This window comes from Antechinus flavipes, chromosome 5 (assembly GCF_016432865.1).
Source record: "Antechinus flavipes isolate AdamAnt ecotype Samford, QLD, Australia chromosome 5, AdamAnt_v2, whole genome shotgun sequence".
Taxonomy (NCBI): domain Eukaryota; kingdom Metazoa; phylum Chordata; class Mammalia; order Dasyuromorphia; family Dasyuridae; genus Antechinus; species Antechinus flavipes.
This window is the reverse complement of record NC_067402.1, coordinates 296,813,520-296,827,327: the sequence shown is the minus strand read 5'-3', so window position 1 is coordinate 296,827,327 and position 13,808 is coordinate 296,813,520. Positions and strand designations below refer to the sequence as shown.

Genomic DNA, 13,808 nt, shown 5'->3' with positions numbered 1-13,808 from the left:
CAGGGGAGGGAGGCCCTATCTGAGATAAGTGAAAAGGGGTGGGGGGCACCCAGGGCATTCTGGCCAGCTGGGCCGTTCCCCGGCTCGGGGCGGCTGGAGGAAGCCAGGCCAGACTCTGCAGGAAGGAGACTCGAGGGCGAGGCCTCCCAGAGTCCCCCAGCAGGGGGGTGGGCTAGCCTCGGACCCCGAGAACCTGCTGGGACGCCATGTTCACCTAACGCCCACGCTTGGCCCAGGGCCACTCTCGGGAAGTGCCCGTGACTGGCCGGCTGACCTCCTGCAGGGCCTCGGCAAGTCCCATCCTGGACCCTGGCCAGCCCCTCGCCTAAATGCTGGGAGAGAGGGACCAAAGCCGTGATCAGGAGGAACCTCGCTCCCTGCTTCTCTCCTGCGCAGCTGCCCGCACACATCCGCAGGTCTACGTAAAAATGTCCCGCGTGTGCACGGGGAGGGGCGGAGGGGAGAAGGGGAGACAAACCTTCCCTTCCTCCCCCCCCCAGAAAAGGCCGGGGCCAGTGTCTCCCCAACAGGTGGAGCCCGATGGCCGCCCCCTGTGCGCACAACGAAATCGTTCCCCGAGAGCACAGGAAGCCCCCTAAGAACCCGCATCTTTCTGCCCCCCAAGTCTTGCTGCGGACCGGCCGGAGTGGCCAGGAGAGGCTTAGTTCCGCTCTGCGACACTTCTCTGAGACTGTTCATTAATTCCACCAAGTACCCAAGAATGTGCTGAGGGGGCAAGCACTCTCCCTCCCGTTTCATTTAATTAGCCTCTGCTTTTGCACTGTGACAGCCGGCGCTTCGTGGGGGAGAGGTTTTAAGGAACAAAGTGCGGACCATTTCAGAACCCCCGCCTCAAACCTGCAAAGTGTCAGCGACATCACCCGCCCCACGCTGTAATTTATCCCCGACACGAGAGACGGTATTTCCAGGCTCCGTAATTAATTGGATTCCGCAGAGAAGTTACTCTGACATCCTCGATGGCGAGAGGGGGCACCGAGGCACCCCCGAGGGTCGGAGGGCAGCCGCGCACCCGCCGGGTCCCGTGAGTGACAACTCCCCGACCGGTGCCAGAGGCCCGCCGCCCGCTGAGCTCCCTCGGCCTCGGGCGCGGCAACGGCCCGCATTCGGATCAGTGGGCCCGGCCCGGCCCCGCGGGGGCAGCGGGAGCTTTGGTGCCAGAGTGGGCACCCCGAGAGCACACCGCCAGGCGGGCGCAGCGACAGCCCCATGTTCAGAGCAGTGGGCCCGGCCCGGCCCCGCGGGGGCAATGGGAGCTTCGGTGCCAGAGCGGGCACCCCGAGAGCACACCGCCAGGCGGGCACAGCGAGGCAGGCGGCGGGCGCACTTACCATCGATCCGGCTCACAAGCTCCTCCAACAGGCGCACTTTCATCTGGATGCCGGGCTGGGCAAAGGTGTAGTTATCCTAAAAAAGAACCAGAAATCATCAGGATGTCGCCAGGAAGGGTCACTGCTTCCCCTCCCCACTGAGCAGCCGTGAGCCCCGAGGCTGCGGTGAGTGACGCGCAGGAAGCCCGGGCTCCGGCCGGAGTTATCCGTGGCCTCCGTGCCCCGAGCTCAGAGACGCCCAGAGACCGGTCACTGACCCACCCACGAGAGACCGGGACATTCCTCAAACTGCAGAAAGCCAGGGGGGAAGGCACCCTGGGCCCCCGAAGCCCAGCCCCCGGGAGCCCCGGGCACCTTGGCGGGTGTGAAAGGCCGTGGGGAGAAGGTACCAAGAGCTTCCGCAGAGGCTGAAGGACCAGAGCTATGGAGGCCTGGGAGCTGGAGGCCCCTAGGGAGCAGGGCACGGCGTCCCCCACCCTCCAGTGACCCAGGGCGGAATCCCAGAAAAACAGAACGCAGGGCAGGGGGTGAGAGAGACCCTCCCCAGAGCGGGGGCCGAAGGCTCGCACACAGACATCTCCCAGAAGCGAGTTCTGATTTGGCTGGGACGGGCTCCAAGGGCAGGAGGGTCCGTGCAGGCAGGTGCCAGGAGCCCGTGCTTGAAAAGCTCCCTCCTGCCTCCTCTCCTCCCCCCCCCAAGCCCTCACACATGGCACCAAATCATGTTCCCCAGCCCCCACACTTCCAAAGGCTCCCAGACAATGGCCACGTTCCGCCAGGGTGGGCGGCCGGCACCCGCTGTGGTGCCTCTGTGAGGAGCCCTTGCCCAGGCCCCCTCCTCCAGGCCCGACTGCCCCCGCTGGCCATGCTCCCGCTTCCTTGGGAGCCGAAGAGTGGGGGAGGGAGCCAGAGGGCAGCCGAGGGAAGGGAAGCTGCCTGAGGCGGTCAGAGCCCCTAAAAGAGGCGGCTGCGGAAGGAGGCTATCGCTCCTCCCTCAGGGCACGGTGTGTGATACCAAACTCTGGGGCTGCCCGCCGATGGCAGAGACCACGGCCCCTCCGGCCCACAGCCTCTCCAAAGCCCCTCACCCGTGGTGGGGACAGAACGGGGTCCCCTCTGCCCCGGACGCCGGCCGGGGCTCCCCGCCGCCCACCACAGGGGCAGTCCTTGTTCCCTTGCGTGACCACGGGCCCAACTTCCAAACGGCCGGAGAGCTCATCCGGATCACGCAGCCACGTTCTGGGGCCTGACCAGCACCACTGCCCCGAGTGAGCGAGTGACGCAGCGCTGGTTCCTCCTGCCCTGTGAGCTGCGCCCCCGGCCAGTTCCAGGGCCAGTCTCCCCCCGGGGAGTTTGCCCTGGCAGGGAGCGGGCCTGGTGAGCTCTACGCTTCTCGGGCCTCATTGAAACCCTGAGTGCACCAGAGCGTCCCCTGCGCGGCCAAAGGCTTTCCCCTCCGCGCCCTCCTCAGGCTGAGGAAACTGCTGGAGCCTCCCACTGACCGCTGGGACGAGAAGCTCCGCGGCCAGGCCCTGCTTGGCGGTGACGGCGTCAGGCAAGGGCAGGTGGCCGGGAGTAAGGAGCAGGGGACAGCGCCGCGGAGCTGGGCCCTCAGGGGCTTAGCTGAAAAGGCCCTCGGCAGCACGGAGGCCAATCAGAGCCTCCCCGGGGGCTTCCGTGAGCTGGGTCAGGCAGCATCCTGCAGCCCCAAACTGGCCATTACCGTGTTTTCTCTGAAGAAAAGCCCCCTGGGATGCCTGATGGGTCTTTCTAATGTCAACAGAGCAAGAGTAACCACATGAATGTGCTGGGGAAGCACGAAGGGCAGCAGATGGCGTGAAAACCTCTGAGGAAGCTCACGCGAGGGGGGCTGTGAGTCACAGTTGGGAGCCCCCGGCCCCCCGAAAGCGCATCGGCTCTCACAGTAACAGAGACGGCACCGCGGACGAGGAGCTGAGGGCCGACCGTTCTCAGATCTCTGGAACGACAGCTGCGGCGTCTGTTCCTCTCTGGGTGCCGCGTTGTAGAAGATTCTCAACAAAGGGACCATGCCCAAGAGGGAAGCGAGAATCCAAAGGGCATCAGGGACCGTGCCCTACAAGAATCCCTCGGATCAAAGCGGAGATGTTTAGCCTGGAGGAGAAGAAACGCGAGGAGTACAAAAGGACTCAATGATTTGAAAGGCAGCCTCACAAGTTGAGATTAAGCGTGTTATCCCTGCCTAAAGATGGCACCAGCAGTAACAAATTAGGGTTTCTTCTCTCAGGAATAATGTAAGGAGAACGGCCCTCGTGGGAATCAGAGCTGCCCAAGAGTGGAATGGGCAACCTCAGGAGGAGGGTCCCCATCTAGGAAGACCTCCAGGCTCAGACTGGCTATCCGGGGGAGGTGCCGTATGGGGGATGCCCATTGCATGGAGGGGACTCTGAGATCTCCGCTGCTCTGCCTTAGTCTTGTCAACGTTCCCTTCCTCCCTTTCTCCCAAAGTTCCAGTCATCCACACCATCAACCAGTTCTTGAAACTGAATAATGTCTCCCAGTGGGAAAGAAATGCAGAAAACAAATGACGACAGGCCCCGGTTTCCTCCTCCTCCTCCTCGGAGAAGCCGCCTTGCTAAGTAATGAATCTGAGCAACAGTGATGTTGGAGTAAGCAAATATGCAAGCCGTAATTCAGCAAGTAATGGCCTGTGGACAAGCTGAGAGTAAATTTCGTTAGTGGGATGTGAACGCTGGCGAGGGGATGATGACGGGCCCCAAAAAAGTCCAAAAAGAAAATCTTGGGTTCTGCAGATTCACTGGCTGGATCAAGGCCACAGAGACTCCTGATGTCACCCTTGACCTCCAAGATTCCAGCCCCTCCCCGGCTGGGGGGACACTGCAGGCAACCCCTCCTGCCTAGAAGCAATTTATATTAAAGGAACAATTGAATCACCTGAAATTCTCTCAGCTTTGCTTTGAAAATCAAAACCCAGAGATTTGTACCCAGATGCATTAAAAATGACAGGCTACGGGAAAGCAATAGAAAAAATCCCCCCAGTTTTCTTGTAAAAATTAAACTTCTATCTTGAAACCTTACAGTGTATTTTAAAGAAAAAATTTTCCTCGTGACCCCAGGCTTTGTGTATCGATCCGTATTGCTAACTTTACGGTCAGTGCCACCCAAGAGCCATCTATCACACATTACTGATGACCCCTCAGGTAGCGGGGATCCCAAGGGAGCCACAACCAGTCGATTTCCACTTACAGCAAAAGTAGCTAAAACAGGAGAAAAATGCACACCTGGAGAAATGCAGGAAAATGTGGCAGGGAGAAGGATGATCACTAAAGGGAGTAAAAAGTCGTAGGTGGGGAGAAATGACAGCAAGCCTTCCCCTTCCCCTTAAAAATTAACCTCCTTTTAACAAAAGCCAAGAAACCAAAATCACATTTTTACCAAATGAGGAAAGAAAGCCAGGTGCTTTGTCAACAGTGGCGCACGCCATCCCTCTGCCAAATGCAGTTTGATTTGAGCACGCAAAAAGGCAGGAACCATCCCCTCCAATCTGTGGCCACCCCCTCGGTTACGGCCCCAAGTCGTGGAACATGAGACTCCCCTGCCCACTGCACGGCGGGCTCCTTTCTCGTTCATTCATTCAGCCGCTGAGAGCCTTGAGTGCCCCCTTTCAGCACAGCACCCAGACGGACGCTGTCCAACAATCGGCACAGCCCAGCGCCTGCCCGCAGGAGGCTCCGATACGGGGGCAGAGAGGAGCATCTAGAGTATAGTATTTTAAGGCAGGTCTCTCTCTCTCTCACACACACACACACACACACACAATGGAGCAGGCACTGTATTAAGCACTTTATAAAGATAGCACCACATTTAAAGGAACTAGTGGTCATCTAGTCCAGTTCCTAACTAAAGCAGGAAACTCCATTACTACGGTCAATCCAACAACTATTAAGCACCCATGAAACACTGGGCACTGGAGAATTCTAAAACAAACCCCATCACTCCCTGTCCACCCTCCCTGGGGAACTTGCATTCTACTGAAAGAAGTGGAGAGTCTAACGAGAAAATTATTAATCCTTCCACTCTGAAAAGGCCCAGTAATATGTCTTGCAAGTGAATTGGATTTAAGGGAAGCAGGACTGTGCAAAGTCATCAGCTTTTGTCCTTCTCCTCCAGAGGGGCTGGAGTTGGGGAGAAGATTCCAAGCTGTCCAGATTTCTCCCACAAACAAGACAAAAGTGGACCTCAGGGCAAATAGTAAAAATAAACAAGAATTGGGACAAAGGGAGATGGAGGTTTGGTCCCTGTGAAGTGTAAACATCTTCAATCCAGCTCCCTGACACAGCAAGTGGAAAATCTTTGGGCTGGCTAGGGTGAAAGGTAGCCTCTGCCCCAGAGAAGACTCTCACCTCTCAGACAGCATGGGAAGACTGAAGGAGCCTTGGCTAATGAGTGAAGAGAAAACATAATAATAGAACTGTATGGAAAGGACATTCAAAAAAAGAATCTTGATACAATAACACAAAGAAATAAGTTATCCAGAAATGTTGGAGGGAAAAGTAGAAATTGGAAAAAAAAATCCACCAATCACCATCTGCAGGAGATCCTGGGAGCAAAACTTACAGGAATATCATAGCTAAGTGCTGAGACTTAGATCAAGGAGAAAATATTACAGGCAACAAGAAAAACCCAATTCAAATACGATAGAGCCAAAATGGCATCCCCCAAGATCTAGTAGCAGCTACATTACAAGACCCCAGGTTTTAGAATGCTTTATAACAAAGAGAAAAAAAAAAAACTGGAGTTGCAGCTGAAAATATCGTACCCAGCAAAATCAAGCATAATCCTGAATGGGGGGAAAAAAAACAACATTCAATGAATTGCCAGACTTTCAGGATTTTGTTGCAAAAAAGACCTGGAGTTAATAGAAAATTTGACATATGAAATCTAAAAGAAATATAAGGTAAACATCAAAGACTACAAGGGATTGAATAAGGACAAATTGTTTATGTTTTATATATGAAAATGCGAGCCATATGCCTAAGAATGTCATTAGTAATTGGGTAGTTTGAAAGAAAGATTGGAGTAGAGCTGGGTATGATGTGATTCTAAAAAGCAAAACCGTGGAAGAAAAGGTAAAAAAAAAGAATAATTTTCTTCTACAAATGAGGAGAGAGAGGAAGAACTGACACAGAGGAATTAAATGGGAAAGGAGGGCTGGTCGTTTCTGGAACCCTACTCAAAACAGGTTACAGAGGGATTTTATATAAGGGAACATGTATGTATAAAAGTCTTTTAAATTCAGAAAGAAATAAGAGTGGAAGGGGATTGGGAAGGGGGGAAAGCATAAGGGAAAGATTTTTAGAGGGAGTCCTACTCACATAAAATAAAAGTCTTCTTTATAAAGAAATAAGAGGGCAAGGGAATAAGATGGGGGGGAATATAGAATGATGTATAGATTAACAGGAATGGGATAAAGAGGAAACCTATAGCTATCTGGAAGGCTATAAAAGTCTTCTAAATTCAGATAGAAACAAGAGGGCAAAAGGAATGGATGGGTGGAGAATATAAGAGGATAAAAAGAAAGAAGATCCTTTGAGGAGGAAGAAGCAAATTTAAGTAGTAAGAGGACAAGGTAGTAGATAAAAGTAAAGCAGAAGAGGCAGGAGGGATAGGAAATAAGAAATACATACAAGCATCAAATAAAGATCAGGAGAAAAATTCATTATGTAAAAAATCAAGGGTAATAATGATTTCAGATAAAGGTAAATTTAAAAATGGATTTGATCAAAAGAAAAAAACAGGGAAATTAAGATTATTTAAAATAAGTGGGCAATATAAGGTTGTAATATTGCTATGGTATTGACAGTATAGTCTACATATATTTGTGTATGAATATAGATATTTATGTATATATGTGTATATATGTATGTAAAATACAACCACAATTAATAGCAACCTAGGGGGCAAAAATAAAAGAGAAAAAACAATGAAGTAAAAAGTATACAATGGAGAACAAGAGAAAACAAAAAGAAGTAAAGAAAAGATGGACAGATCTGAACATAACATGTAATATTTATTATATAGGCTTTCTTGAAGTAGAAATTTATTGTTTTTTATTTTGAATCTTATGTTCTGCTGTGTACATGGCAATGTTTTTTTCCCTTTTTCTTATGTTGTATTCGTTTAAAACTTTAAAACAGCAATTGCAGGGGAGATGGGGGAAAGGAAAACAAACAGAAGAGAAAAATATGACAATAATTGGTCACCTAGGTCCAGCAGCAAGACATAGGTCAGAGAACTCAAGATAAGGGCAGATGCAGTGAGAGCCCTTGGCCTTCTTAAGGCAAGGTCTTTACCAGATCTCACTTTGAGGTGACGTCCAAGGAGTAATGACCGTAAGGCAAGAAATGAGACCAAAAATGGACACAAAAGAGTCAGTCTAAGAAGGGAAGTCCCTCAAGATTTCTGGCCAGAACAGAAAAGACAGCTCTTTACACACAACAAGAGCCATCCAAAACCCAAACAAGGAGCCTTGGGCTAGGAACCATTTGGGCCCCATGGCCTTGGAATAAACTAAATGGCAATTGTTTCTGTTTGGGTCAGAACCGCTGAGGGTCTTCCCTTTCCAGACTGATTTTTTTTTTTTAACTAGGTAAACAAGGCCATTCTCTACCTCATATTTTACCTAGCCTTAATGACTGAGGTTGGGAGTTGCTTCAATCAAACTGAGCCGGGAGGGAGGGAGGAGGGAAGGAGGGAGGGAAAAAAGGAGGGGGGAGGAAAGAAGGAAGAATAGCCAAGGGGCTGTGAAGTACAAGATCTAGGACTTTGTATTTTATCTTGGCCAACAGTGATCAGTCCTGCACTTTGGAGGGGCTATTTTGGCAGCAGGCCAGCCATAGCACATCCATAACGGCAGAGTTGACTGTATATAGTCAATGTTAATCCAGATGGCTGAAAGACAACCTCTCCTGCCCTTGTATGAATCCTTCCAGGAACAGGGAGCTCAAGCCTTGGTCGTCCAGTCTGCTTTTTTTACATCTGAATTCTAGGAACACCTTTTATATGAAGCAAAATTGGCTTCTCTCTACCTTCGCTCCCAACATGTCCAATCCATCTTTCACACCCTCTGCCCTCCCCCAAACCTTCTCTTCTTATATTTAAGTTTAAACATTGCCCGTTGCTTAAAGGAATCTTCCTGTGGCCATGGCCAGGCCCCAAGGCCTTCACCTCCTGTTCAGTCTCCTCAGATCATCAATAGTCACAGAAAACCACAGCTCCTCAATGTAAGACCATCCCCTCTCCCAGGCAGGAGGGACCAGCATCTCATTTACACACATTTATACACATTTCCATTCAATGTCTGCCTGCTAAGTATGGCACCAGGCACCTATTCTATTTTCTCTAAGCGTGGAAACAATTCTCTACATATAGGAGAACAGATGGAGAATCAAAGATTCCATTAAGTGAGTGAGATTCTAAATTTCTACTTTTGAAGAGCCCGTCACAGGGCCTTTATTTGATTTTTCTTTTCAAGTATAAAAAGTGACATTACACACCAACTTACCCATTAGGATTTGTGATTCTGGAGTGATACTGAGTTACTAAAACCAACAGAGAAAATGAAAACAAATGATCTCAAATTAAAAGGGAGACACTGGCAATAAGTCCGATGTGGAACCAAGGATCTCCAGGATGCTTCCCCTTTCAGCAGGTACAGAGTCCCTTCACCAGCAGGGGGAGTGTCCCCTGCCAGGCCGTACATCCAGGGTTGGGCCGCCTCCCCTATGGCCCGTCTGCTTCTCCTCTGTGGATGGTCAGCCCCACACTGGCTCTGTCCCCCGGGAGCCATCCCAAAAGTTTGACCAATGTCATGTCCACGGTCGAAAGGCTCATAGGATCGCATCTTCAGATCTGCCGGAGGGCAGACTCTTCGCTTCGCAAATGAGGAAAAAGGGGCGAGGAAAAGTCAGGGAGCTGCCAAAATCGCCGCGCCACTCAGAGCAAAACTGGGAAGAAGGCCCCTGCTGGCTCCTGGCCCGGGAGCATCTGCTCCTGCTCTGGAAGGGGCCTGGATCGCCACAAAGGCAGCAGGCACAAAGGATCCGGCACGCCCAGGGCCCGGCACTCCCAGGGCCCGGCACTCCCAGGGCCCGGCACTCCCAGGGTGCTCAGGAAACGTACCGCCGCCCAGAGCTCCAGATAGCCAGGGATGATCAGCACCAGAGCCTGTGCCCATCAGTGGAACAGCAGGGAATCAGCCCCCTTTCCCAGCCCCAGGGGCCAAGAAGCGACCACCTGCGGGGCACGGATGCCACGTAACACAGCAATCACCTCCACCCCGTCTGGGCGGATGGCAGCCCGCCTCTCCCTGAACGCCTCCAGGGGCACAGAACTGCCCGGTACTTTACAGAACCTTGCTCCCTCAGTGACCCTGTGGGAGTTTCCCTCACCGAGGCAGACGGAGGCTCTCCCCGTCACTCTCGTCCACATCCCTGTCCCAGAGGGCTCCACAGAGGGCAGGTCCGCCCAGCGTGCCAGGGGCCTCCCTCGCTTCCTGCGGTGTCACAAGGAGGCCGGGGCAGCGCTCCAGCTCTTGGCCTGTCACCCTTACTCTCGCCACTCCAACCCCGTTCTTCCCAATGAGTCACCCAAATTCTTCACTGAGCATGAACACACTTGGGTCATGTAGCAATAACGGACAAAATGTTGCCATTTAAAATGGGCCTTTACTTTCTCGGAAGCTTGAATCGGTGAGGCTGTCTCCATGTGAGCCCTGGACCCAGAGTCCAGAAGACCCGAATTCAACTCTGGGAATTATGACACTTCCTAGGAGAGTGAGCCTGCGCGAGTCACTTCAGCTCTGTCGATCTCGGCTTCCTCGCTGGCAAAATGGAAACACTAATAACACCCCTCTGCCACGACTGTGGGAAGGACCAAATAAACCCTCTGGTGGTCTCTTCAGGAAGGCCATTAATGCAGGCCCTGTTGTTGGTTCATTGGGCCGGTCCTTGGAAGGCCAGTTCAGTCTGTCCCAGGGCCACATACGAAGCCTTTTCCAGGTGGCTACACGTGCCAGAGTCTGTTACGTGGATGCAGTCCTCAGAAACCACGGCTCCCATCCATGGCCCCGTAAGGCAGGACCCAGGGAGTTCACTAGAATGACACGTTCCAGCTCCGGGTCCATCTTCAGTGATGGCAGCCAGCCTCTTCTCTGCGGCAGTGACAGAGCCGCCCGGAATGCTGAGAGGCGAAGGGCTTTGTGGGAGCACATGTCGGCATGGCCCAAGGAGGAATGGGGGGGAAAGACTCGAATCTCAGAGTCACCGGCACCCGGCTGGCTCTCTACCTAAAACGCTATACTCCCTATAGCTTCTCTTCATATAGAAAGGGTGACAACCTGGCTAAGCAAGTTCAGAGGTGACCTAAAGAAGAATGTGTTGCTTCATTGGGAACTGAATTTACCACCAATTGAAGCATTGATGACTTTAAGCTAAGAGTGATTGACCAGGGATGTTATAGAAGAAATTGCTGCTCTGTAAAAAGGTAAACAGCAAAGGGAAATCAGTAGGGACTTAATAAGGCTAACTGCTTACATGAGTATATGGCAAGATGACACTTGTTAGCTGGAAAGAACTTTCTCCTTCTCAGGGCTGTTAGAAGGAGCGATATATATGGGGGGAGGGCACAGGTGTGAATTGAAGTAAAAGCATGATATCTTAAAACGTAATTGCCCCAGGGATTATAAAGGTTGAGTCAGATCCATCGTCGGTCTTCTCTAGGCTCAAGGACACCCCTTCTCCAGGCCAAGTTCCAATTTGCCACCCTGTACACACATGGCGGGCACCAGGAGAGTCATGGGTACCCCCTCCCACCCCAGAACACCATTTGTCCCCACTCCTGCCTCTGGCAGAGTTCCCAGAGGTCAAACTATTCAGTTCACACTTTGCTCTATGGCCTCCTATTCATCCGTTCCTCTCCATGTTAAAATTACTTACACAGAACTGAGCCTAATGTTCAAATGGAACCATTTGGACATCACACCTGACATCAGCACCTCTGAGAACGAACCCTTACTTATTCTACTTCCCTGACAAAGAGAAGGTTAGAGATCCCTACGTCATAGATCGTCTCCCTGGAAGAAATCATAACCCAAGTGCCCTGAACAGTTGTGAAGTAATGAGAGATTTGGCAGTCTATTTAGCAAAGCTTGCTTCTCACGGGATGAGAGCTATTAGGAAGTCCGGCCCCAGTGCCTTTTATACGCTGAAGGAGTCTGCCCCAGGAAGACCATCACTGCCAAAGCAGGGCAGTAAAAGGGTCAGTGGGAGTTGGGGTACTGCCTGCTCCCCTGGGCAGAGGCCAGTCTGAAGGGTCTTAGCCAGAAAAAAGCCAAGGCCAGCCCTTCACGCTGACCCCCATCATTTGGAATCGGCCGGATTCAGCCCTTCATTTTCGGTTTTGTGATTTCAGCTGATCCAAAGACTCTCATCCAACACATTAATGATCCCTGTCAGGTGGACCACTGACTATGTCATTAATCGAAATGTTCAGCAGAAGAGCATCAAAGACAGAGCCCTGGGCAGCGAACCAAATACTTCCCTCATGGATGTCAGATCCATTAATCACCATTTTTAGGGCCTGATCATTTTGCTAGTTCCAAATTCATTTGACCGTCATCTACAGTTCACATCTCTCCTGCTTAAGCTCAAGGAGAACCTGGCAGACCATTGAAGCTTTGTTCAAATCAGGGGAAATTAAGGTCAGCCCAGTAAGTTTGATGAAAAGGGAGATGAAGTTCCTAAGAAAGGCACAAGAGCTGTATGCGGATGTTTACAAGCAATCCCTCTTCTGGAACTGGATCAGTAACCAAAGTCAAGCAGATAGACCTGCAGTTTGACAAATTCACCTATTAGGGAAAAGCAAAACAATGTATCTCTAGTCCTATAGGACCTCCAAAAGATCATCAGCAAAGTCTCACCCCAACAGTTCTACCTCCAGAGTCATGAGAATGACAAACTGCTATTTCCATCACAGTAACAGCTTCACTTTACATAAGACTTTCAGGAAAAACACATCTAGCAATAATAATGTCAATACACCAACACCATGAAGCAGGCAGGACGAATGTCTTCAGCCCCTTATTACAGAAGGGGAAACCGAGGTGGAGAAAACCAAGCTTACACACTCAAAGCCTTACAGTAGGCAAGAGCAGCAGAACTAAAACTTAACATTTTTGTAGCCAAGCCACATTTCTGGCCTCTCAATGGGTTTTTTTTTTAAGATTGAATTCTCTCCTACATCAGAAGTGCAATTGTCTAGAATCCCTTTTCCTAAGAAAAATGGGGGATTCCAAGCAACATCGCAGGGGGAGGGCTACTTTCTAACTCCAAATCTCATTGGGATTAATTGTTCAAGACTTCCCAGATCTCTGGCACCCAGGATTTACAAAGCAGTACAAAGGAAATGTATTTCTCAGTTGGCACATAAAGAGACTGAGGCATAATGGGAGAAAGAAAGAAGAGCCGGACTCCAAGCCAGAGTTCCCTTCCGAGGCGGGCTCTTTTCCCATCACCACACGGGGCTCATCTCAATCTAAAGTGTGAGGAATGAAATGGATGACTGCTCCTTTGCCTTCTCAGGTTTTAAATTCACGCTTCCCAAAGGCCTCATACCTTCCCTGTGGCAGGCCTGTCAATAAACCATTTCATCAGAGAACAAACTTGTCGGTTAAAATGAAAAGCCAGCATTGACTGGATTGTTCTGCTGATTTTATTTACAAATAGATGCCAACTCCCTCTGGATTAAAGGAGCAGGCTCTTCTTTCATCAGTCACAATCACCTGAATGACAAGGGAAAAAAAACCCAAATCTTAGGGAACCCGAGCCTTTCTCTAATGAGGAGACACAATCGGAGGGTGGGAAGATGAAGGCACATCCCCCCTCTTCTGGGGCTCACTTCCAATGCCATTACACCAACCTGCCTTCTCCCACAGGCCGCTGTCCTGCCCTCTTAGCTCCCCAGGAGTCCATAGTGGCTTTGTGGGTGCAAGGGGGAAGCCCAGCCCGGACCCCCTCTGGGCTATAACAGCTATCCCCTGGAGACGCTGAGCTTTCAGGTGGAGATTCACCCAAGGGGCAGAATCCTACCCACTCTGGGTCCTGGTGGAACAGAGGGAGTTGTCTCGGTTAAGAAGTCACAGACAAATCACCGTGGCTGCTGCTGCTGGAATGATGCAACTCACCTTCTCCCCTTCCAAACCTCCCGAGGACCACGAAGGGCCCCTCCACCCTCCAATCTTTCAGCTCTCCACTCCCAACTGTCCCTCAAGGAAGCAGGCTGGCTTCCCATCTCTCTTATCCAATTCTCTCTCTCCACTTTTCATCTCTCACTCAGGTGCAATCAGCTCCCGGTGAATCTTTCTGCCTCTAGTTTCTTCTCCTCTGTCCAATCCACCAATCA

At 51.2% G+C, this 13,808-nt stretch overlaps 1 protein-coding gene across 2 annotated transcripts in view; it reads right to left on the bottom strand.

Annotated features, from left to right (window-relative positions):
• Nucleotides 1-13,808, bottom strand: part of TBC1D22A (TBC1 domain family member 22A) — a 271,714-nt gene that overhangs the window by 110,714 nt on the left and 147,192 nt on the right. For both annotated transcript variants that reach the window (XM_051963006.1, XM_051963007.1), the window contains one exon: nucleotides 1,350-1,425. In XM_051963006.1, coding sequence (XP_051818966.1) covers nucleotides 1,350-1,425 — 76 coding nt within the window. The remainder of the gene's footprint in view (nucleotides 1-1,349; nucleotides 1,426-13,808) is intronic.